Source organism: Bison bison, unplaced genomic scaffold, assembly GCF_000754665.1.
Source record: "Bison bison bison isolate TAMUID 2011002044 unplaced genomic scaffold, Bison_UMD1.0 scf7180017864367, whole genome shotgun sequence".
Lineage (NCBI taxonomy): Eukaryota > Metazoa > Chordata > Mammalia > Artiodactyla > Bovidae > Bison > Bison bison.
Window position 1 is genome coordinate 4557081 of NW_011494939.1, and position 20389 is coordinate 4577469.

General features: G+C 33.8%; 1 protein-coding gene across 3 annotated transcripts in view; it reads left to right on the forward strand.

The window, feature by feature from the left end:
• ATP11B (ATPase, class VI, type 11B) overlaps nt 1-19789 on the forward strand; it is a 140375-nt gene extending 120586 nt beyond the window's left edge. For 2 of the 3 annotated variants that reach the window (XM_010855635.1, XM_010855638.1), the window contains 2 exons: nt 12004-12137; nt 16278-19789. In XM_010855635.1, the coding sequence (XP_010853937.1) occupies nt 12004-12137; nt 16278-16359 (216 nt within the window). In that variant the 3' untranslated portion in view covers nt 16360-19789. Of the gene's footprint in view, nt 1-1235; nt 1322-4284; nt 9380-12003; nt 12138-16277 lie in introns of those variants that run through there. The other variant, XM_010855636.1, reaches the window with a different exon arrangement.
• The last annotated feature ends 600 nt before the right edge of the window (nt 19790-20389 follow it).

The following is a 20389-nucleotide window of genomic DNA, read 5'->3' on the forward strand; positions in this document are numbered from 1 at the left end:
CTATGCATTTATCTATATCTGAATATGGGCAAACTTTTCCACTGTGCAAGATATTACTTAAATGTATATCAGAAAGGTTTGCCTTTTTTCTAAGCTTCAGAGATATTCTTGGTAATAGAATACTAGTTTTAATACATTGACTATTATACTTTTTCTAGACCATTATGAAGAACATTTTTGTCTTGTCTGCTTGCCTAAAGTTATATCTCACCAAAATAGATTAATGACATCACTTAGAAACTTAAATTTTTATAAAAGTAAATCAGAATTATTTACATTTATACTTCGAAATTTTCTTTAGGCAGAGTATTTACATACTTACATCTTTCAAAGAGATTTCTTAATGATAATACAGGATGATAATGTTAGTCCTTATTATTTTTATAGGCCTCTTTTTAAAGGATTACACAGGAAGTATTTGATACCTTAAGATGGACCCTTAAACAAGAAAAAGTTAAAAGTGCTTTATATTTTGGTTCTTTTACCATGGGTTTTAATTGATTTAAAAAATGGAGTTAAGAAATCAATCATTTTTCTATGTCTGAAAGCCTGTATAATCTCCCTTTTTACCCCCACTAAATTTCTTTTAAATGATTTGACTGGATGTTCAACTGGGGTCTGATCTAAAGAGGAGAAGAATGTATATATGTGTAAAACTGTGTCCCTTTGCTATACAGCAGAGATTGGTCCAACATTGTAAATCAATTGTACTTTCGTAAAAAATGAACATATAAAAATAAAGAGGAAATCTCTACTTTCACTCAGGGATTTTTCCTAGCCTATGGGGGATTTTTCTGTTTTTGTTAAGACAGTATATGGTCCTTCAAATCCCATGTGTGATGTTATTCTTTTGCTATAGTCAGTAATTTTTATTGTTTCAGACTTGTACTGTCACCTCTAATTTCAAATGATAAAATTGTTAGAAAGCTGTCAGTTCCTTACTTCATTTTGCTATCATCCAAATAGTAGCAAGAAAAATTATATCACAAGAAGAGTTGGCAGCATCGATTTTGAGTTTTCCCTGCAGAATAGCAATGTGGTAATAAGAGTAAATTCTTGGGATAGCAGAGCCAACAGCCCTACAAATGTCAGTCATGTATGTGTAGCATGCATGATACTTCCTGCTCTTGTAGGAACAAATGTCTTTACAAAGCTTGTCCTGTGTCTGTCTCTTAGATGATAAATACAGCTCACTGACTTGTTGTATGTCCCATCCCTTTTCTGTCCACTTATAGATGTACTCCAACACAGTCGCTTTCAGTGACGAGTTCATCGCACTGCAGCCATTGTCGAGGGCAAGGAATCAGCTGAGCAAACTTAGGTAGAGTAGGAGGAGTAGAACCTCGTTAACTCTTCTGCATGCTAAAGGTCAATTTATATTCAAAAGATGGGCAGAGGCATGAATTAAGAGTGGGGCATTTTTGTTAGCACAGCTCTGTCTCTAATTTGACCTTTACCATTATGTATGTTAAAACCTAAAAAATATCCATTTCTTTGAGATGAAAATTCAGCATAACAGGACAGAGATCTGTACTTTGTTATATGTTTTATACCTTAACTACTTTCCTAACACAATTCTAATGCTTCTGCTTGTCATACTCGTATTTAAGAATGCTCCTGCATGTTGAGTAATTTAAGCTACAGAAATTCATCATAAAATTTAAAGTTTTAAGTTTCAGTTACTTAGAAGTGAGAGTTGCCTATTTTTTATCTTGCCTTAATATGTGTTGTAAATACACATGCCTATTTGTCTTTGTGCACTGTAATGCTGCTGAAATGGTTCATATCCTTGCTACTGTTTAGTGCATCTATAAATTGAATAATAGATTTTGTATCTCATATACATCTTTATCTCTACCGACAGATTCATTCTGTCAGTTTCTGCAAAAAATAATTAGTAATCCCAAGATGTCTTTTGATGGAACAGAATGAAAGTTTGAATCCTAGAACTTTTCATATTAAGATACCAAAGTTATATATTAACTTCAATTCCAATCTCGTTTGAAGAGGAAAAGTAATATAACTACAATTTTTTTCTTTGTTTTTAGTTTTGGCACCTTTCAGCTTCTCACCCTGGATTTTTAATCATATGTATTTTTAAAATTCTTTTTTATTCTGTAGATTTCTAATCTGTGTTCACTTGATCAAATGAATGACTTTGACAAAGCCCTGCTTAAATAACTTATGTAACCCTGTAATTTTGAACTCTTCCAAATTTTACCAAACCTTTTGATTTTATTATTCCTATTAGTATGAGGGTTTTTGAAATATTCTACTTTGAATTACAAATATGTAGATGATATATAAATGGGAGTTTAAGTGGTAGTCAACTAAATTTCGTGTTTAAAACGAGAACTAAAATGAAAACGAACTTGGAAGATTTACCTCCAACTTTGGTTAAGCCAAATATGTATATCATTTTTATCTATATGTGCCTTCTGAAAACTGTGTACTTATCACATTTTTGAACATCTGATTATGAACCTTAAGGCAATAGGAGAACTCATTATTTAAAAGAACACTCTGGTAAGCAGATGTGTGAGGATTAACTTTTGCATTGTGAATAATCTTAATATTTTTATTAAATTATATTTTCACATATGGTGGCTCAAATCAAGCAACATTTTTTGAGCAGTGATAGACAAGAAAAGAATGAAGCACAGAAATTGTAAATTAAAGATATCCCACTCCTTAATAGTGTAATAAAATAGTAAGCTTAACATTCATTCATCTGTGAAAGAATACAATGGACGCAGGTACATTAGTCACGTTGTATTTCCTACAAGTCACTCTCCAGTCAGGTCGTGTAACAATGGCAGACCCTGTTGGGTAGTCGGTAGGCCTGAGTGCTAGCCCAGCATGCCCTTGGCACTGCACCCTCTATATTCTAATCAGATTAGTCAACTCTGAGCTTCAAGGTTCTTCACCTATCAGATGACCATTTTATATACTATAGTCTTATTCACTTACTGTCAGCATCAGCAAAAAACAAAAAGAAATATAATCAACCAAAAGTCAGGCAGAAATAACAGTTGCTTACATGAGTGGTGAATGACCACTGGATGGGCATTTGCTCATAGCTTCATGAAGAAAAAGTGCCCACAAATATCTGTCTGCTGGTGCACCCTGTGAATTTAAATGCATCTTGTTTTTGAACCGTGTTGAACAGTATTCCTGGGTGTGGTTCAGGATAACTTGTTTACTATTGTGACAGGAAAATTATACATGTATTGAATGTCTTTAAGAGTTTTCAAATCTTTTATAAGGTTAATATTGATACTTCTTAAGAACCATTAACACAAAGCTATTAATAATTTTTTTAAATAAAAGAAAACTCATTTTTAATATTTTCCACTCCCTTATAAAAAGCAAAGCTATAATAATAAGCTATCTTTACATAAACTTACTGTACTCTTGAAACCAAGAAATTCTACTTTATTATGTATATAAGAAATTTACTATAGCATTTTTTATAGAAATAATTATTCATTAGCCCTAAGACTGAGAAAACACATAGAAATGAGGGAAAAGTATGTTTTATCGAGGTCTTTTTTTTTTTTTTTAAGAAAGGTTAAAATTTTTAAATTAGCTTGGCCATGGGCACATATTCCTTAGAAGGTCTCTAATACTTAAAATATAGAGGGAATTCCCTGGCAGTGCAATGGTTAGGGCTCCACACTTTCACTACTGAGTGCCTGGATTCAATCCCTTGTTGGGAAATTAAGATCCCACAAGCCATGAGGCATGGCCCCTGTGAAATAGAAAAGGCAAAGAATAGAAATTGTTTTAAGTTAGTTCATACTCACTAAAGATATTTTAAATTAAGGATTTAATTGTTTACTAAATCAAGTCAAGCTTCCCCCTTACCCATATGTCTAACATTTGAAAGGCTATATGATTGACCCTTCCACTCTGCTGAAGTTAGAGAAGTCTTCTGAGAAGGAGCATGAGAAATATGAAATAAGACATACCTTTGCAATAAGAACCCTAATTGTTAGTGGAAAGGAATTTAATAGAAGAACTTGAATTTTACTGACGGAAACTTGGTTTTAATTTAACTTTGTACCCTGGATAACCATGGCTTTATTTTGTGTGGTCTGTTGTATGCTCCTTAAGAAGCTCCTATTAGCTCTCTTTTGTGACAGTAAATGAATGTGGTGTTGTGTGAACTTTCATTTGTGCCTCACAGATTGTGGACCCTGACTTGCTGTTTTGATTCTAAACTTATATACAGTGAGAGTATTGTTCTGTAATACGAGACTTGTTCCTTTTCTGTCCTTCCAGATGGAAGAAGATAAGGGTTCAGTCAGCTCAGCATATGAATTTGCTGAAAGCAAGCACAGAGGGGAGGACAGTGGGCACCTGCTAGCTGAGGCTTGCAGCCAGCAGGACAGTTGTTGCACGCACTAGGTAGTACTGCACTGGGCCTTCCTGGGGTGTCCGCTACATGCTTAAGCTTGGGGCACGCTGTGGGAGGACTGGCCTCACATTCCAGTTTTTACTTTACTCATTCCTTCACTGTTTCTCATATGTTGTTTTTGTTTACCTGTTTTCCTTTTTTTGTGATCTTTACATTTTTCTATATGTCTGTACCCGAATATTTCATTAATCTTCCTTTGGAGTTAAGTTAAATCTTACTTTACTTCAGATTCTGTCTTATTGTCTTATAGTGAAAAATTTATTCCTTTTCACTTCTTTTGAAAATATGTCATGCTATTTCTCTTATTTCTGAAATCACTTTTCCCACTTTGTAGCTGTGTGTCATTTTATCCATGTTAATGTAGTTAGACACCACATTACTTATCTAAGTCTCCCCCTTGAGTTGAATGGTCAAATGACTGAGTGCTTAGACCTGGTACTGAATAATTTTCTGTTGACTGATACTCACCAAACTCTCAGTTCTTAATTTTCATTAGCTGTCATAGTTACATCTTTGTAATAGAAAAGTGTGAATTTAAATAAAGACTTGATTAACTCCCCTCTTGAGATATAAATCCTACCAACTACTTCTAGATCTGATTGGGATATGCAAACTATTTTAATTGGTAGTAACCAAGGAAGAGAAAAATTCTTACCACTAGTAATTATATTTTTACTTGGACTGTTTGCCACTTTGGATATTGTAATTACTGGTCAAGAAGGTGCTATTGTGTCATCTGAGATAACCTTCATAAATGGAGAAACTTTAAAACAAAGCTACTTGAAGATTGTAAATCAGACAGTGGAACAGGTACAGTAATTTGGAAAAAATGTGAATTATATTGAAAAGTGTTTTTAAAATTAGATTCTTTTAATGAATTGCCCAACATGGAAAATGCTGGAGATTAGTCAACTGTCAGTCATTATTATTATTAGTTGAAAAGAAATCCAAAAGAATTCAAATTTTTATTTTGTTCAGGGATATTTCATGTGATTATCTTTACAACATATTTATCTTGTATTTTGATAAATATAGAAAGATTTTTAGTTTTTAGAACATGCACTCATTGGCTGAAAGGAAAACTCAGCTGAAGGGCGCACTGGTTAAAAGGGGATGCTGGCTGGGATTTAGATTATGTCCTGGTTATTTCCTACAGCAGATAATCCTTTTGGGTCCTGACTATGCTAATACTGTGAAATTATGTCCTCTGTGATAAAAGTTCCCCAAAGGTTCAAGCTCAAGTGGATATTTCAAAAGACATGTATCTGGTGCTGCTTTGCTTTAATATATCCATTAAAATGTACAGTATGGTTAAGAATTGGGTTCCTAGAATGCCCCTATTAAATAATAGGGGCCTTGTTACGATTACTTTTCCAAAGGAATGATAAGTGAATTCTTCTATCATCCTGTGACATATGGTCTCTCTTCCTATAAATAAGAAAGCAGAAGAACCCTTAGACCATGGATATGATTTTAGTAAAAGTGCTGGAGGTGTAACCCTGATCTGCAGTTTTTTTCTGCTTATCACTAAACTTAAATTGGTTGAATAAAAGTATTTTGAGTATTTCTGTCTTTGGCATATATTTTGAGGTAAAAATCACTTTTAAAAATAAGTGTTAAATAATCCCTCTCATCTATATTTTCTTTCTTGAAATGGCATTTGTTTCTCTAATCAAAATTTGGTTAGCCTTACCAAATCAGACAGAGAGTTATGCTGAGCCTTAAATGTTACCATGGGCCATAGACTCTCCTAGTTATCTCCCTCTATGTCACCTGCCTCTTAGGCCTTCATTGTTCTGTCATTTCTTTCTCTCTGGATTCTCGGCTCTACTCTGGATGCCCTTTTCCAGCTTGCACCTAGAAGCTACCATAGAGATATCAACAGGATGCTAGGGCTACTAAACCTTCTCATTGTGGATCAGGGTACTTAAGTCCCAGACCTGAAATCTGCCACCACCACCACCATTTTAAGCAGTTTCAACCAACTACAAGTCACCTTCCTCTCCTTGTGTGACAAAGATAACATAGAAATACTACTTCATTTAACAAAGCAGCTAACTACAGAAGAACAGAAAACCTAAATGGCCTATATTCAGTTATTTGCCACTAAAAGGTACAGTTTTCTGAATGAGTAAAATTTTGTAAACAGAATCAAACATTTAAAAGGCTGATAATAATAAGGCATATCTGATAAGTGTGACACTTTACAAACTAATGTTATTTTCAAATCTGTGCTGACTTACTGAACAGCTTTTTCATCTGGAGGTCAAAATGAAGAAAGATATTAGTATTGATATTATTTCTACCAAATAGTAATGATATGCTGTGTATGACTGATACTTAGAAAACTGATTTTTTAACATCAGCTCAGCTGATTAGTTAATAATTGCTATTCAGATTCACCATCTCCATTAAAATAAAGAGTTTTATCAAACTCTTATTCATCTAAACTACAAATTCCTAGTCAGATATTGGGTTGGTTTTTTGTTTTGTTTTGTTTTTTGGTAATCACATTATTAAAAGAGTCTCAGTCTTTTAGAAACAAGGAATAAGCCAAATTTATTACAATAAGCTTGCCTAATAATGTATGTTTATTTTCATACTTAAATTTAGGCAACACATATGGAAATCTCCTTTCTAAGGATCCCTAAAAGTCAGTATAGAGGTATTTTGCTTATAACTATCTTTCAAAATTGTTTATTTTATTTGGGGAGAAGGAAAAAAGGGAGGGAGTCTAGGGAAGGTAAATATGACTTGCAGCATGTTTTGGAGAAAAAGGCCTTGAATAAGAGAAGCAGTTATTTAAATACCATCGTTAAACAGCTACCTCTTCCAGCTCTCAATAAGGACTTGAAGCTCATACTGGTTTTAGGGGTTTTACTATTCTTAACCAAATTTGGAAATTGGTAATATTCGATGACTTTCTTGATTTAAAAGAAAAACATTTCCTAAACAGGAGCCTTTTTTTCTCACCATCATTATAGTTTAAGGCTTCTTTCCAAATACCTCCTATAAGGCTAAGCAAGATATTCACTTTGATTATGAAATATATAAAACAATTTTAAGACCAAAAGAACAAAGAACAAATGTGGTTAATAGTTTGATAAAACTTTATTTGATTTGATAGGTAAAATGGCATGGGAGTGACTAAAAAACTTAGAAATGTTATGACAGTTTTCCAAAACTTAGAAGATTCAAGAAAGATTTTTGTAGAAGCAACAGGAGAAAATTCTAAATGTTTGCCATCAGTGATGTGAAAATATTGGATATAAAAGCAGTAAGCTAGAATTTATTTCAGAAGGGAAGTTCTGTAAAGATGAAAAGTTCCACTAGCCTTACGTACCCATGTTGGCTCTCCATAGCTGTTTTGCTTGGCAGCCCTTTTAGCTCTGAGTTATGTGGTTGTTTCTGAGAAGTGTCGTGGAGAGTGAGTGTTAACCAATAAATCAAAATTTCTGATAAGTTAAAAGGTAACTTTTTAGTCCACTAAGTAGGGTCTCACTCCCATTATTTTGCTTTATTTCTTTTCTAGTATTTATTAAGTCTTTTTTTTTTAAAGGTAATGACCCTCTCTCCTTACTTTGAATGAAATGAGACCTAAATGCTGCACTCTCAGTTATACTGGAAGCTATGATACGAGATCAAAGATGTATATATGAGAAAGTGGTAGAACTTGGAGGCTTGCTAGAGAACAGTATAGTGTTTCCAGTAGATAGCTTTACAGAAATGCACTTAACCAGCATTTTCAAAGCAGGTGTGGGTTTTCCCCCTTAGGGAAGAAAAAGAAATGTATTTTACTTAGTGTGATCAAAGGGTGATCTGAGAAATCATTTCTTTATATATGTTTGACATTTTAAGATGTTTACTCTGTGTTAAGTTGCCCATAATTTAATACCTGTCCTCAGGTTTTAAAGTAAAAGGTGATGAGTGCAAAGAAAGATAATTACCTGAAGTCACATCCAGACCTAAGCACTGTTCTGCATGTATTAATATGTGGACACTCAAAATGCTGTTGACCTTATAGATGTCATCTTTAGTGAATCCCTGTCAGTTGGTTGAACCCCAGCAGTTAGTGAAGCATATGCTGTTAAATTAAGAAGAACCAGACAAACTCCTTGTTCGAGTTTCTAGTCTAGTTCAGTGCTCTCCAGATAAATCTGGTGAAGGACCAGATTGTTTTCTTGTTTTGTTGTTCATTTCTAGTTCACCACAGACCAATACTTTTGTAAAATACAATAAAAATGAATTACTAGGAAATGAAATTTAAAAGATACATAAAATAAGCCCCAATTTTGAAATTATTAGATTGAACAGTTACAAAAATATTCTTGTCAGATTGCAGTAAAATTGTCTAATCTCTTAATCTCACAGATCAGATGCATTTGTGTTCTCATGGGCCAGTAACTGTTTTCAGACCAACAATGATCCATAGATCACACTTTGAGGCACACTGGTCTTTTTGCCAGGAGGCACGAGTAACAGCTGCTCTTTCAACACTTAGGCTAAATATGTGCTGAATACACATCATGCTTTTCTGCCCACATAGTTACTCATTCTTTTTGCTTAGCCTGGAATGCTCTTTCTCTCCCATCTTCAGCTATTGAAATCCCATCCAGTCTTCAGTATGCATTTCAGATGCCATCTTTTTCATCAAAATCCTCTCCCACTAATACCAACAACAACAGCTGGTTTTGAGCTTCCCTTCCCCTTTTTTGATGTTTGTAGTCTGCCTTATACCATAATTATAAGAAGGCAGTATAACGGCGTGGTAAAGAGGTTTGGGCCCTGGATTCAAAGAAACCTAAGATTCAAGCCCCAGCTGGGTGAGCTTGAATATATTTTTAACTTCTCTGTTTCCTCATCTGTAAAATGTGTTTAAGTCTGGTGCCTATCCCAAAAGCAGTTATAAATGAGATAATCCACGAGAAGCTTCTTACCTAGTAACTGGCACACAGTAAGCATTCCATTAATATAACTTAATTATAATTAAGTTATATTAATAATATATATTATATACAATATATAATTAATAATTATAATTAATTAATATAACTTAATTATAATATAATTAAGTAATAAGCCATTATTACTTGTTTCTGACTTACCTCCCACCCTTTCTTTTCTTTATCCTTAACTCAGTAGATTGTCCCCTATAAAAACCAGTGCAGTGCCTTGCTCAATGAAATACAAGGTGCATTTAAGTGCTTCTGCCATTTAAATGATACAACCAACCATTGGAGTAGAATCTAGAGAGAAATAGGTTACTGAGAGTTAGACAGGTGGGAAGATTTTATAGAAATGACAGTATTTAAACTGATCTTGGTGTTAGGAGTCAGCATGCTGCCCCTAATTGGTAAAAGGCCCTGACCCATGTTCTCAGGCAAGGAACACTGCCTGGTTGGCTGTGTGGACACAAGGAGCATTTAAAGGTAGAGTAGGAAAGGCAGCCTTAGGTCAGGTTATAAAGGGCTTTACAGGCCTGTCTGAGGTGTAGTTTCTCCCTGAGCATGTGGGAGTTGTAAAGTTCTGCTTCCTACAGAGGCTGGTTTTGAGACAGAGGAGGCTAGAGCCCAGTGACCCAAGAACGAAACTAGGAAACTAGTTAAATCCTGTTACCTAAACCAAGATTTCCTAAAATCTTCCACTGAATATTAATATTCCTCCTGGTATTGATTAATTAATGTTCCCTGGGGGGAGGGGAAGAAGGGAAGTTCACCAAAAAAAAACAAATTTGCACTACGTCTAACTCTCCCCCTGGAGACTGACCATACAAACATGACTTCTTGGCAGTCCTTTACTCACAAAAGTGTTTAGACATTCCTTGAACTAGGGTTTCTCAAACTTAACACAAAACTTTTTTCATGCGATGTCTGTAAATATCTCAAAAAACACAGTTAAGAAGTAGTACTGTAAAGAGTCCTAAATCAAGAGCATTATAATGAAAGAACAAGTTGAAATTTGGCTATTCCTCAGTGTTCAGCAGATCCTAGGACATTGATGCAGTCAGTTCATTGCCAAAAAGGAACCAAGTTGTCTGACGTTGCCTGGTATTTGACAGGGTTATTATGAGCAGGGTTTTCGCTGGACCTAACCAGTTGTTTCCCTGGTGGTTCAAATGGTGAAGAAATCTACCTGCAATGCAGGAGACTCAGGTTCAGTCCCTGGGTCAGGATGATCCCCTGGAGAAGGAATTGGCAACCCACTCCAGTATTCTTGCCTGGAGAATTCCATGGACAGAGGAGCCTGCTGGGCTACTCATGGGATCGCAAAGACTCAGACACGACTGAGCAACTAACTACTTTCTTTTACCAGTTGCTTAGGTTCAGAATGCAGGTTATTTATGTTCCATCATGCTTGTGTCTTCTGTCCATTGTGCCATCCATGAATGTACCCTGTTGCCATGCGTGTACTCGACACTTGGTGACTCCCAACCTTTGTGAACTGCAGCACTCCAATGAATCTATTTTTGTTGTTTTCCTTCCTCTATTTTTGAAAGATTTGTTATGCAGTATGTTATACATGTAAAATAAATGAAAATAAGTTTGTTTAAAATGATAATCCTTGAGAAATTTAGGAGTACCCTTGACTGTGTCAAAACCAGGTTGGGAATCATTGGGCTATGTGGTTATACCATTTTTCCCCCTTACTCTAACAGGATTGAAATTATTAGCACTGTGGCTTTAAGTAATCTTGCCAGGTTGTTTATTCCTCCTCAGTATAAAGTTTGCATACTTACAGAAATTCAGTTTTAAATCTAAATAGTACAACTTATTTAATCGACTTTAATAATCTATCATCAGTTAATTTTTAAAAAAACAAGATGAGCTTATTATGGACATGATTAGCACTTAATAGTTGCTTAGCAACTTAAGGCAAATGATGCTTTTTTCCAAGAATTATTTATGGTGTATGTATATATATCTATATGATGTTTAGAACTTAGCACATAGTAAACACTTTGTAAGGTGTTTGCTGCTGTTGGTGTTATTGCTGAAGATTGGAATTCAGTCCTGCCTGGTTATTTCCCAATCTTCAAAATAATTTAAACTCTGCTTTTCTCAGTTACTGGATATTTTTAATTGAAGTTGCAGGAGCAGTTTCACCTAAAAAGTTCAAAGAATTAAACTTCAGTAAGTTTCTGAGTGGTTGATGTATATTGATCATAATATATTAAGATACTGAAATCCACAATCTCGGGACTTCCCTGGCAGTCCAGTGGTTAAGACTCTGTGCTTCCAGTGCAGGCAGGGGATGTGGGTTCCATCCCTGGTTGGGGAGCTAAGATCCCACGTGCCGTGTGATGGGGCCAAAAGATAATTTTTTTAACATTTTGTTAAATCCACAAACTTTCCAGATTTATACAAGATTCAGCTACTTGTTTTATATAACCATTTTACTCAACCTCTAATTTAAGACATAATGCCTTTTAATCACTCTTAAAGTCTTCCATACCTTTCCATATTATATAAAATATGTATACATTACTTTTGGTTTTAAAGCGCTTGTTGTTTTTTTTTTTTTTAATGCTTTTTGGAAGTCCAGATCTATCAGTAACTAATATTTTTCTGCTTCACCTCCTTCAGCTTACTGAAACAAATTCAAGTATCAAGTGCTTGGACTCCATGTGCTGTTTCTCAGAAGGAGAAACAGCGTGTGCATCTGTTGGAAGAATGCTGGAGCGAGTAATAGGAAGATGTAGTCCATCCCATGTCAGCAGGTGTGAAATTTCTCTAAGTAGCCTTTGCTGCAGATGAGTATCCTATAAACTGGAACAGGTTGAACCTACATCTCTAGATAATCTAATCAGTCAGCTCCTGCCTTTACCAGTTGAAGCAGGAAGTGTGCTCTTTATTAGCACTCTTTGATGCTATTTCACTTTGTGGCTTTAAGATAGGGGGTTCTTTCACTACCAAAGGAAGATAAAGCACCTTTGAAGAGACTTTTCATCTAATGAACAAAAAATTTTTGCTTTACACTCTTTCTCAAATGTGGTGAATAGGAGTGTGTATATGGTACTCTTGTTTTTATAACTTTCTCTTTTTTGTTATACCTATACTATTTTATTTCCTGTATTTTGTTTGTTTGCTTTTTGTATTTATAAAATAATCTGCACATAATAGGAAAATCAAGAGATTTTGCTTTTCTTATTCTTCATGTATATTGTCTAGTAAGTCACTTGAGACTTTGGGATATTTATAAACATAAAAAAGGCTGTATTTCTGCTCTCCTACACCTTTTTATCTGTGTAATGAGGTTTTAAAATAAGTTGTAGTTTTAAGTTTTTACTGCTCTTTATGGTCTAATTAAAAGTTTATAAGTTAGAACGGGTCTTTAAATTATGGTTTAGAAGAATTTTATTGTTTTTTGTCCCTTCCCAAATGTATTTCTTGAATTAGACTTGTACTTTTGAATCATAACAAAAATACCATTTTTACCACTTAAATTATTTAAAAGTGAAATTGATTCAGTTCTTTCTACATTTCTCCAAGAGACATAGTATTATTTAGGGAATATTAAGAAATAGAAAATTGTTTCACACTTTGGTGTTCTTTAAGTGGATGATATTATAAAGTTCCAAAGTGAGAGCAGCAGTGCACTCGTGCACATGGTGTGTTAGAGGTGGCACAGATGGATGGTGATTCCACTGTCCACAGAGTGCCACATGAAGTAGCATCACTTTCTATATGTGCCACACTGGAGAAAAGTTTGGAAAGACCCCATGAGCAGGAAATCAAGGGTAGCGGCAACGCTGCTTTTATCTGTTGATAAAAGAATTTTTAATATTTGGTTGGGTTTATGTTTTAAAAGTGAAGAGCATGACATTATTCTTATTATTATATTCTTAATTATTATATATTATTATTATAAGGTACATTATTCTTGTACCTTAGAATTCAGGTAACTTTTACTGGCGAACTTGTTCACTCCCACTTTGCCTTTAGTTATGGCCATTTCTTTATGGTACAGTTGAATTTATAAATAGAATTCTTTTAATATGTATATGGTTTCAGTCCCCATTTGTTGATTATAATGTGATAAGAATATTTCCATAACACTGTGACATTATTTTATAGTAATTTTATTCCATATATAAGAATTACTATGAGCAGCTGAATTTATTGGGACATGTATGACTTACAAAATTGTATTATAAAATGCATTATAAGAAATAGTTCTGTCATGTACCCAGGCCAGTGAGTCTCCCAAAGGAAGTTCCAGAGAGACTGATATATATTATTTTACTTGTTAAGACAGGTTTACTGCACAGAACTAAGGTGGGAATTAGACTAAGAGACTACTATAGAACTTGTATAGAATTTTTTATATATCTTTTCAGCGTGAAATTTCTGTTTAATGACAATAAACATCTTCACTAACTACTAAAACAGACTAGAATTAGTTTTAAATGAGCCCAGAATATTTTTCTGTTCTACATATATTCCCACTTCCTGGATATCGGCTATTAAGGTAATATGCCCCATTACTCTTAACATAGCCATTTTTTTGCTACATTATCCCTTTTGAGCCTGCCCGAGGGATTATATGGGGTTTCTTTCTGCATGGTCTATTGAAGGTGTCTGTTCTCATCTGTACTTTTTTTCACTTAAAGTTGTATCTCACTTTTTTCTTTTGTAAGAGTTTTTTTTTTCTTTTTTGCTAATAAAATGTTTAACAGTAGTGAATATCTTATTTGACAGACTATAAATAGCTTTCCAGTTTTGTTCAGCATCTCCAGTTATGTTACTGGTTACTACTGTCGTTATCTCTGAATAATCCAAAAAGTCTTTTGAGATTTGTTCTATTTTTTTTTAGTGGATAAAATTATATAATATGCAAAACCACTTCGTGCCTTTCTAAGGGCTATATGAAAATTACCACAGATCCATTAACATTATATTTAAACTTTGAAAAGTTATTTGTTTTTGTTTTTTACATGTAATTGCTTTAGTGAGGTACATTTGGCATTCTGTTTTGATTTTGGAACAGCTTCTATTCTACATCTCTCTCTCATGTCTAATTTAAAAGGACAAGATTACGTCTATTACAAGATGTAGAATCCCTTGGATATTTGTTCCATTAACTTTAAACATAAGAGATAATGGTAATCACTTGAGGAATACAATTAGTGCTTTCATATAACACATTTCTAATAAAACTAATAAAGTTTTACCATCCTTTATTCTACTTACATTTTATTAATTGATGTTGTCAAACAAATATGCCATATTGCAAGCTATGTTTCAAAGGTAGCATCATGGTGCTCTATAAAAGATATGCCATGTTGTACTCTGAAGGGCTGTGGTTCAGCAATAAATGCTTTTCTGTATGTAATTTACCAACAGTTACTTATCCTAATCAAAATTGTCTTTTAAATAGAAAGGAGTTAATAGTTAATATATAACTCAGTGTTTAATGTTCTGTCAAATATGATATTTAACAATATAAATGCACATATGTGATTTGAAAAGATCAAAAATGAAAGACAGCTTACCTAAGAGGATTTTCTATGTAAGCAGTGGTTGAAAAACAGGAAAAACTAGTATAAAATATTGGTTTAGGAGTGTTATTTATGGTTATGTTTTGTCATCTGTGTCTGAGCATACTTGTCCTTGCCTGAATACTAAGAAATGTTCACAGTCTCATTTCATTCATTTATTTTACAAATACTGAGTACCTACTATGTACCAGGCATAGTTCTAAGTACTAGAGAGACAGTAGTGAACAAGCCCTTCTTAAAGGAGGATAGATACTGTTTAAGTTTTCTGGAAACTAGTAAAATTAGAGAACCTGTAAATCACTGGTAGTTGTTGCTTGTTTGTCTTCCTCTTCGCCAACTTTGTAAAGTTTTCTAGATTATAAACTTCATTGTGATTATGCTCACTTAATCGATTTAAATTGGAACTGCATAGAAACTTTAGAGTCTCTAGGAAACAGATTTTTTTAGAAAAGTGAATTTGGGCCATTTTAAATGCTACTCTTTTCCTCTAACATCTTTATTTAAGGAAAGTGGGAACCCTGGAAAAAGTTGCATAAAATGTATTTATTGTTAAGTGCTTTTAAGTCTTCTAAGAACAGCCACCTTTAACTTGGTAATTCTAAACTGTCCTTGAAATAGGTTAGGCTATTTTAAGCATGGCAGGCTATTTTCAGTCTTAAGTTTTTTAGCTGAAATTGGTACAGCTGCAAATAAATTACTGTATAATGAATTGCTTATGGTCTTTTCATTCAGACAGACAGCAGTTAACTTTTTACAGACCAGCAGAGGATTATTTGTTCTTAGTTAAGTGAAAATCTTAGTGATTTCCAGGTGTCTTTGATACCTGTTGAATATTTACTTTGTTCAAGCTAATTATGCTAAAATGTTTAGAATAGAATTTATAGCTGAAAAGAAATAATAATATAATATGAACATACTGTTACTTCATTCTAAAGCTTTTGGTAACTGGGCTTTTTGTTTGTTTGCTTTTGTTATGTCAAATACAGCCTAGTTGCTTTTCAGTAAAACCAAATGTGCATAACTCTTAATAACATACTTGTTTCTTACTGAATTGGTAAGATTTTAAGAGTGTCTCATGCTTTACTACCTATAGAAATTGTTTTAATACTAGTGAATTTTGGCTAATATTTTTATATGATGACTAGAGCATTATTTTCCCAAATTTTTATATAATATAAATAGAATGTTTGGTCATTCAGTGCTAGTAAAAAGAACTTCTCTTTAGCTTTTAAAAATGAATCAATCAGTACTTAGTTTAATACTCAAACTGAATTTTGCTCCTAAGTTTTAGAGTTAATTTTTTTCTCAAGTGATACATAGGTCCTGGTGAGCCAAACTTTTCTCTTATTGTTACTTTAGATCATGGAGTGCATCGGATCCTTTCTATACCAACGACAGGAGCATCTTGACCCTCTCCACAATGGACTCATCTACTTGCTAAAGGGGCAGTAGTACTTTGTGGGAGCCATTTCAACTCCTTTCCTAATTTGAGTGTGAGCATCCTGGTAATGGCCACACTACCTCTGTGGAATTACTTTCTGAAATCCCTGATACTAGTTCATGCCCACTCATAGTTACAATGGCAAACAAACAAAAAGCGTTACCATGCACCCGTGTCAGCCACCCTCTTAAAAATTTGTGAATAAAGAGACATTTTTCATCTCTTTATCTGGGTTGTCCCCATGTGGTTGTGGGGCTCCTAATGGCATTTCAGCCTTTTGCTAAGGCCACTATATTTTAATATCAAGGTAGAAAAGGGAGCTAATTCCTAGTTAATTGTATTTTTTAGTATTAGCTTGGTTATTGAGTCTTCTATTTAAATCTGCTTCTGTAAATTATGCTGAAAAGTTTGCCTTGAAAACTCTATTTTTTTATTAGAGTTATATTTGAAGCTTTTCATGGGAAAAGTTAATGTGAATATTAAGGAATTTTGGTCTCTCAGTGACCCATGTTTGTTAATTCTTTAGTGCTTTCTAAGTTCACAGAACAAATTAGGAGAATGCATTTCCAACTGTTATTTACTTGCACTATGGGTAGTATTGATAAATATTTATCAGTCCCAAACTTTCTCTCAGTGTACTGTAACACAACCAGTTAAGTTAACCATATACATGCAAAAGGTATATCATATCATATATAAATCAAGTCCATTCACCAAATTTCTAATTAATGTTTACTATTTTCATGAAAATGTAAAGAACCTATAGTGGGTAAATTAGATACATTAGCATATTATTTAATGTGTTTATCATTGGATCTTTTGCATGCTTTAATTTGGTAAATATATGTCAATTTGTTTTTTCTTGTCTATCTGAAGGCTTTGTTTGTAGTATTTTACAGTGCTGTTGTGAAGTCCAGCTATATCAATAAAAAAGTTTGGAAAGTATTTAAATATTGCAAATACTTTTAATTATATGAATCAAAATTTTAGGATAATTAAATCAGTAAAATGAGAAGAGCCTCTTTTTGTGTCTAGCTTAGAATTGCTCTTGCCTTTCAATAAGCTAGCTCTTAGACTAAAGAATTTCAGATGAGAATCCTGTTATTTTTAGGTTAGTATGTTATCTAAGTTACAGCAGCCTACCACAGTAAAGTCAAGTCTGCCCAGTGTCCCATTATAAGGTATGGCTATAGAATGTAAATGAAATAAACTCAAAAATGCTAAATTATATGGGGTAATGGCTACAATAAATTTAAGTGCTATAAATGATTAATCAGGTTTGTATGACTGCCATTAATTCACTGCAGTTCCGTACTTGATTTTCATCCTGAATTTAATGTGATCCAGTGCTGTCATTTGTTTTGATAAAAAGTAATGTTTTAAAATTTGGAAATGATTATTTAAGAACTGTTCCTAAGCATATGATTGAGTACATATACATTTAAAATTGTATGGGAACGGTTGCCAAAATTTTCTGAATGTGGTAATTCCTTTCTGTACATTTATTTTTTGCACAACCCTTCCACTCCTTTCCCATTTCATGAATATAAGACTTCTAGAATTGGGCTGGTAGGGAAAGAATCATACAATTAAGACTTCACCTTTGTTTACTGGTAAGCTATTTTCTTGCCAATATAACATTTGTCTGCTTCAATAATGCAAGGATATATTAGGTTATAAATTTCAACCTAAATATTAATTTTTGCAAATAGTCCATCTTTACCTTAGATTGGATTTAGGAAAATGCTGTTATTCTGGAAATACTATAAAGGGATAATAAAAATTTAGTATGTACCCTCACCAGTTCATGTTTCAGAAGAGGAAATATTGCAGAAATTTTTCAGTAGCGTATTAGTGGATGACAATGCCAAACTTGCTCTTAGAATGTCTTGTAAAATGTTCATATAACAAAATGACATTTGGTAGCCAGGCATTGCATCTACTTTGGTGTTTATTTGCCATCAATTTAACTGACTACTAATACTAGGGAAGGACTGCAAAGCCATCAGGCAGTCTCTGACCAACTACAGCAAGGCATGAACTCAGCCAGCCTATTTGGTGCTCAAAGTATGATTGATATAATTTTCTGCATTCACCATTTGAAGTTATTTAGGAACTTTGTATCTGAAAAATAGCATCCACTGACATGCTTATCCTACTCTGTTGTTCAAAACCTACTCCCTTTAAAGGAATTCTTGTAAGAAAAGGATTTTCTGTTAAGAAAGTAACAGTGTTGTCTGCAAACTTCCAATACTTCTGTGTGCTAGATAGTCATTTTGTAAAACCGTTACTGCATAATGAGTATTTGTAAGTTTTCCTCCTTGCATATCTCTTTAAAATTATTTGGAAAGTACAATGTTGATAATTAACTTACTGTTATCCTACAAAACCAGGTACGATGCTACATGTGTTATTGCTAGTTACTGGTCTCAAATCTATTTGCCTCGCTTGCTTGTGTTTACCTAGCCTGAAGGCTGTAGCCCTGAAGATAGTAGCAATCGCCAAGTCAGTTTCCAAAATTGCCCATCAGCTGCTTTAGGTGACTCAGCAATCCTGCCTCGACTTTCAACAAGCATTAGGCTCACAGTGGAAGGAATGAGTGTGGGCCAGGGGAACTATAGCTACCCAGGCTTGCTGTGGAGTTGAGAAGGAAAAAGGGGAGAATTAAGTTTGAATTTCTCTTAACTAACCTCCTCCTTGGGTCTTAATCTCTCTGATGTCCAGCAGCTTCCCAGACCTGATCCAGACTCTGGCACTGTCCTGAGTAGGAGATAAACAGAGGCAAATCAGCTAGTTAGGGAATACCTTTCTCCAGCCAGGGTCATTTCTACTGCACAAGATTGTGAAATTGGCCTTGTGTGATAAGCTTGAGACTCCTATCTAATAGGCAGGAGTCACAACCACTAAAATATTTACAATTTATACCAAAAGTTTTTTAAAATACACTACTATGAAAAGTTTTGGGGGCTGGAGAAAAGGAAAAAATCATCCCATGTCTGTGTTTTTGCTTTAAAGATCAATTTAGGGTATAAGCAGGTGTTAATAAAACTAACACACCAAAGAGTTATATGAAACATGTTTTGTTATTTTTGGCCCTCCTTTAGAGATACTTTTATTTCTATCTAAAATGACTGTTTTCATAAAAACAGAACATTATTCAAGTGCTGTTTGAGATAACCTGAATGATATTACTTCAAAAGATCATAACTAATGATATGTTTGTAATAATGGTGATTGTTAGATTTTTATGAATAATAAATAGTTGGAAATACTATCATAACAGTTTAAAATTCTGGACCTCAGACACTGTGGCTATCTAATAGAACTTGTTATCTTCATTGTCAGTAAATGTAGCATACTTGTTGTGCAGCTCTCAGTAATTTTTTTAAAGTTTATGAAATTATATTAAATAAAAATTTTCCTATATAAGTCAGTCTTTTTCCATTATTTAAATGCATTTTAAACCTCTCTCTGCTCATAAAAACCAGCACTGCCAAGATTTTTTAGTTAAATTTTACTGCATTTATTCTCCAGTAAAGAAATGTTATTATATGCCTTTCACTAACTGCAGTTTTCAGAAATCCAGTTCTTTTGTTACCCAAGTTGTATAGATTATCAGTACAGTTTCTGAAAGCTGTCTGATTGAAATGTACCGACTGTAAAGATCAACACACTTCAACTATAAATGCATCATTCATGAAAAACCAGCCAGTGTAAATTTGGAAATGCCTTCAATGAATAGAAAATATGTGCTTTCTGGGACTTCCTTAGCAGTCATTGGTTAAGACTCCAATGTTTCCAATGCAGGGAGCACAGGCTTGATGCCTGGTCAGGGATCTAAGATCCCATGTGCTGCATGGTGTAGCCAAAAAATTTAAAAATTTCAAAGAAAAAGAAATGCGTTCATTAAAATATACTATATTTATATCTGAAATATTCCACTGTCCTAATGATGCTCAATCATTGTAAACACATTATTTCCTTGCTGTTTATTAAAAAGGTAAGCTATTGTTTTTGTACATGTGTTAGT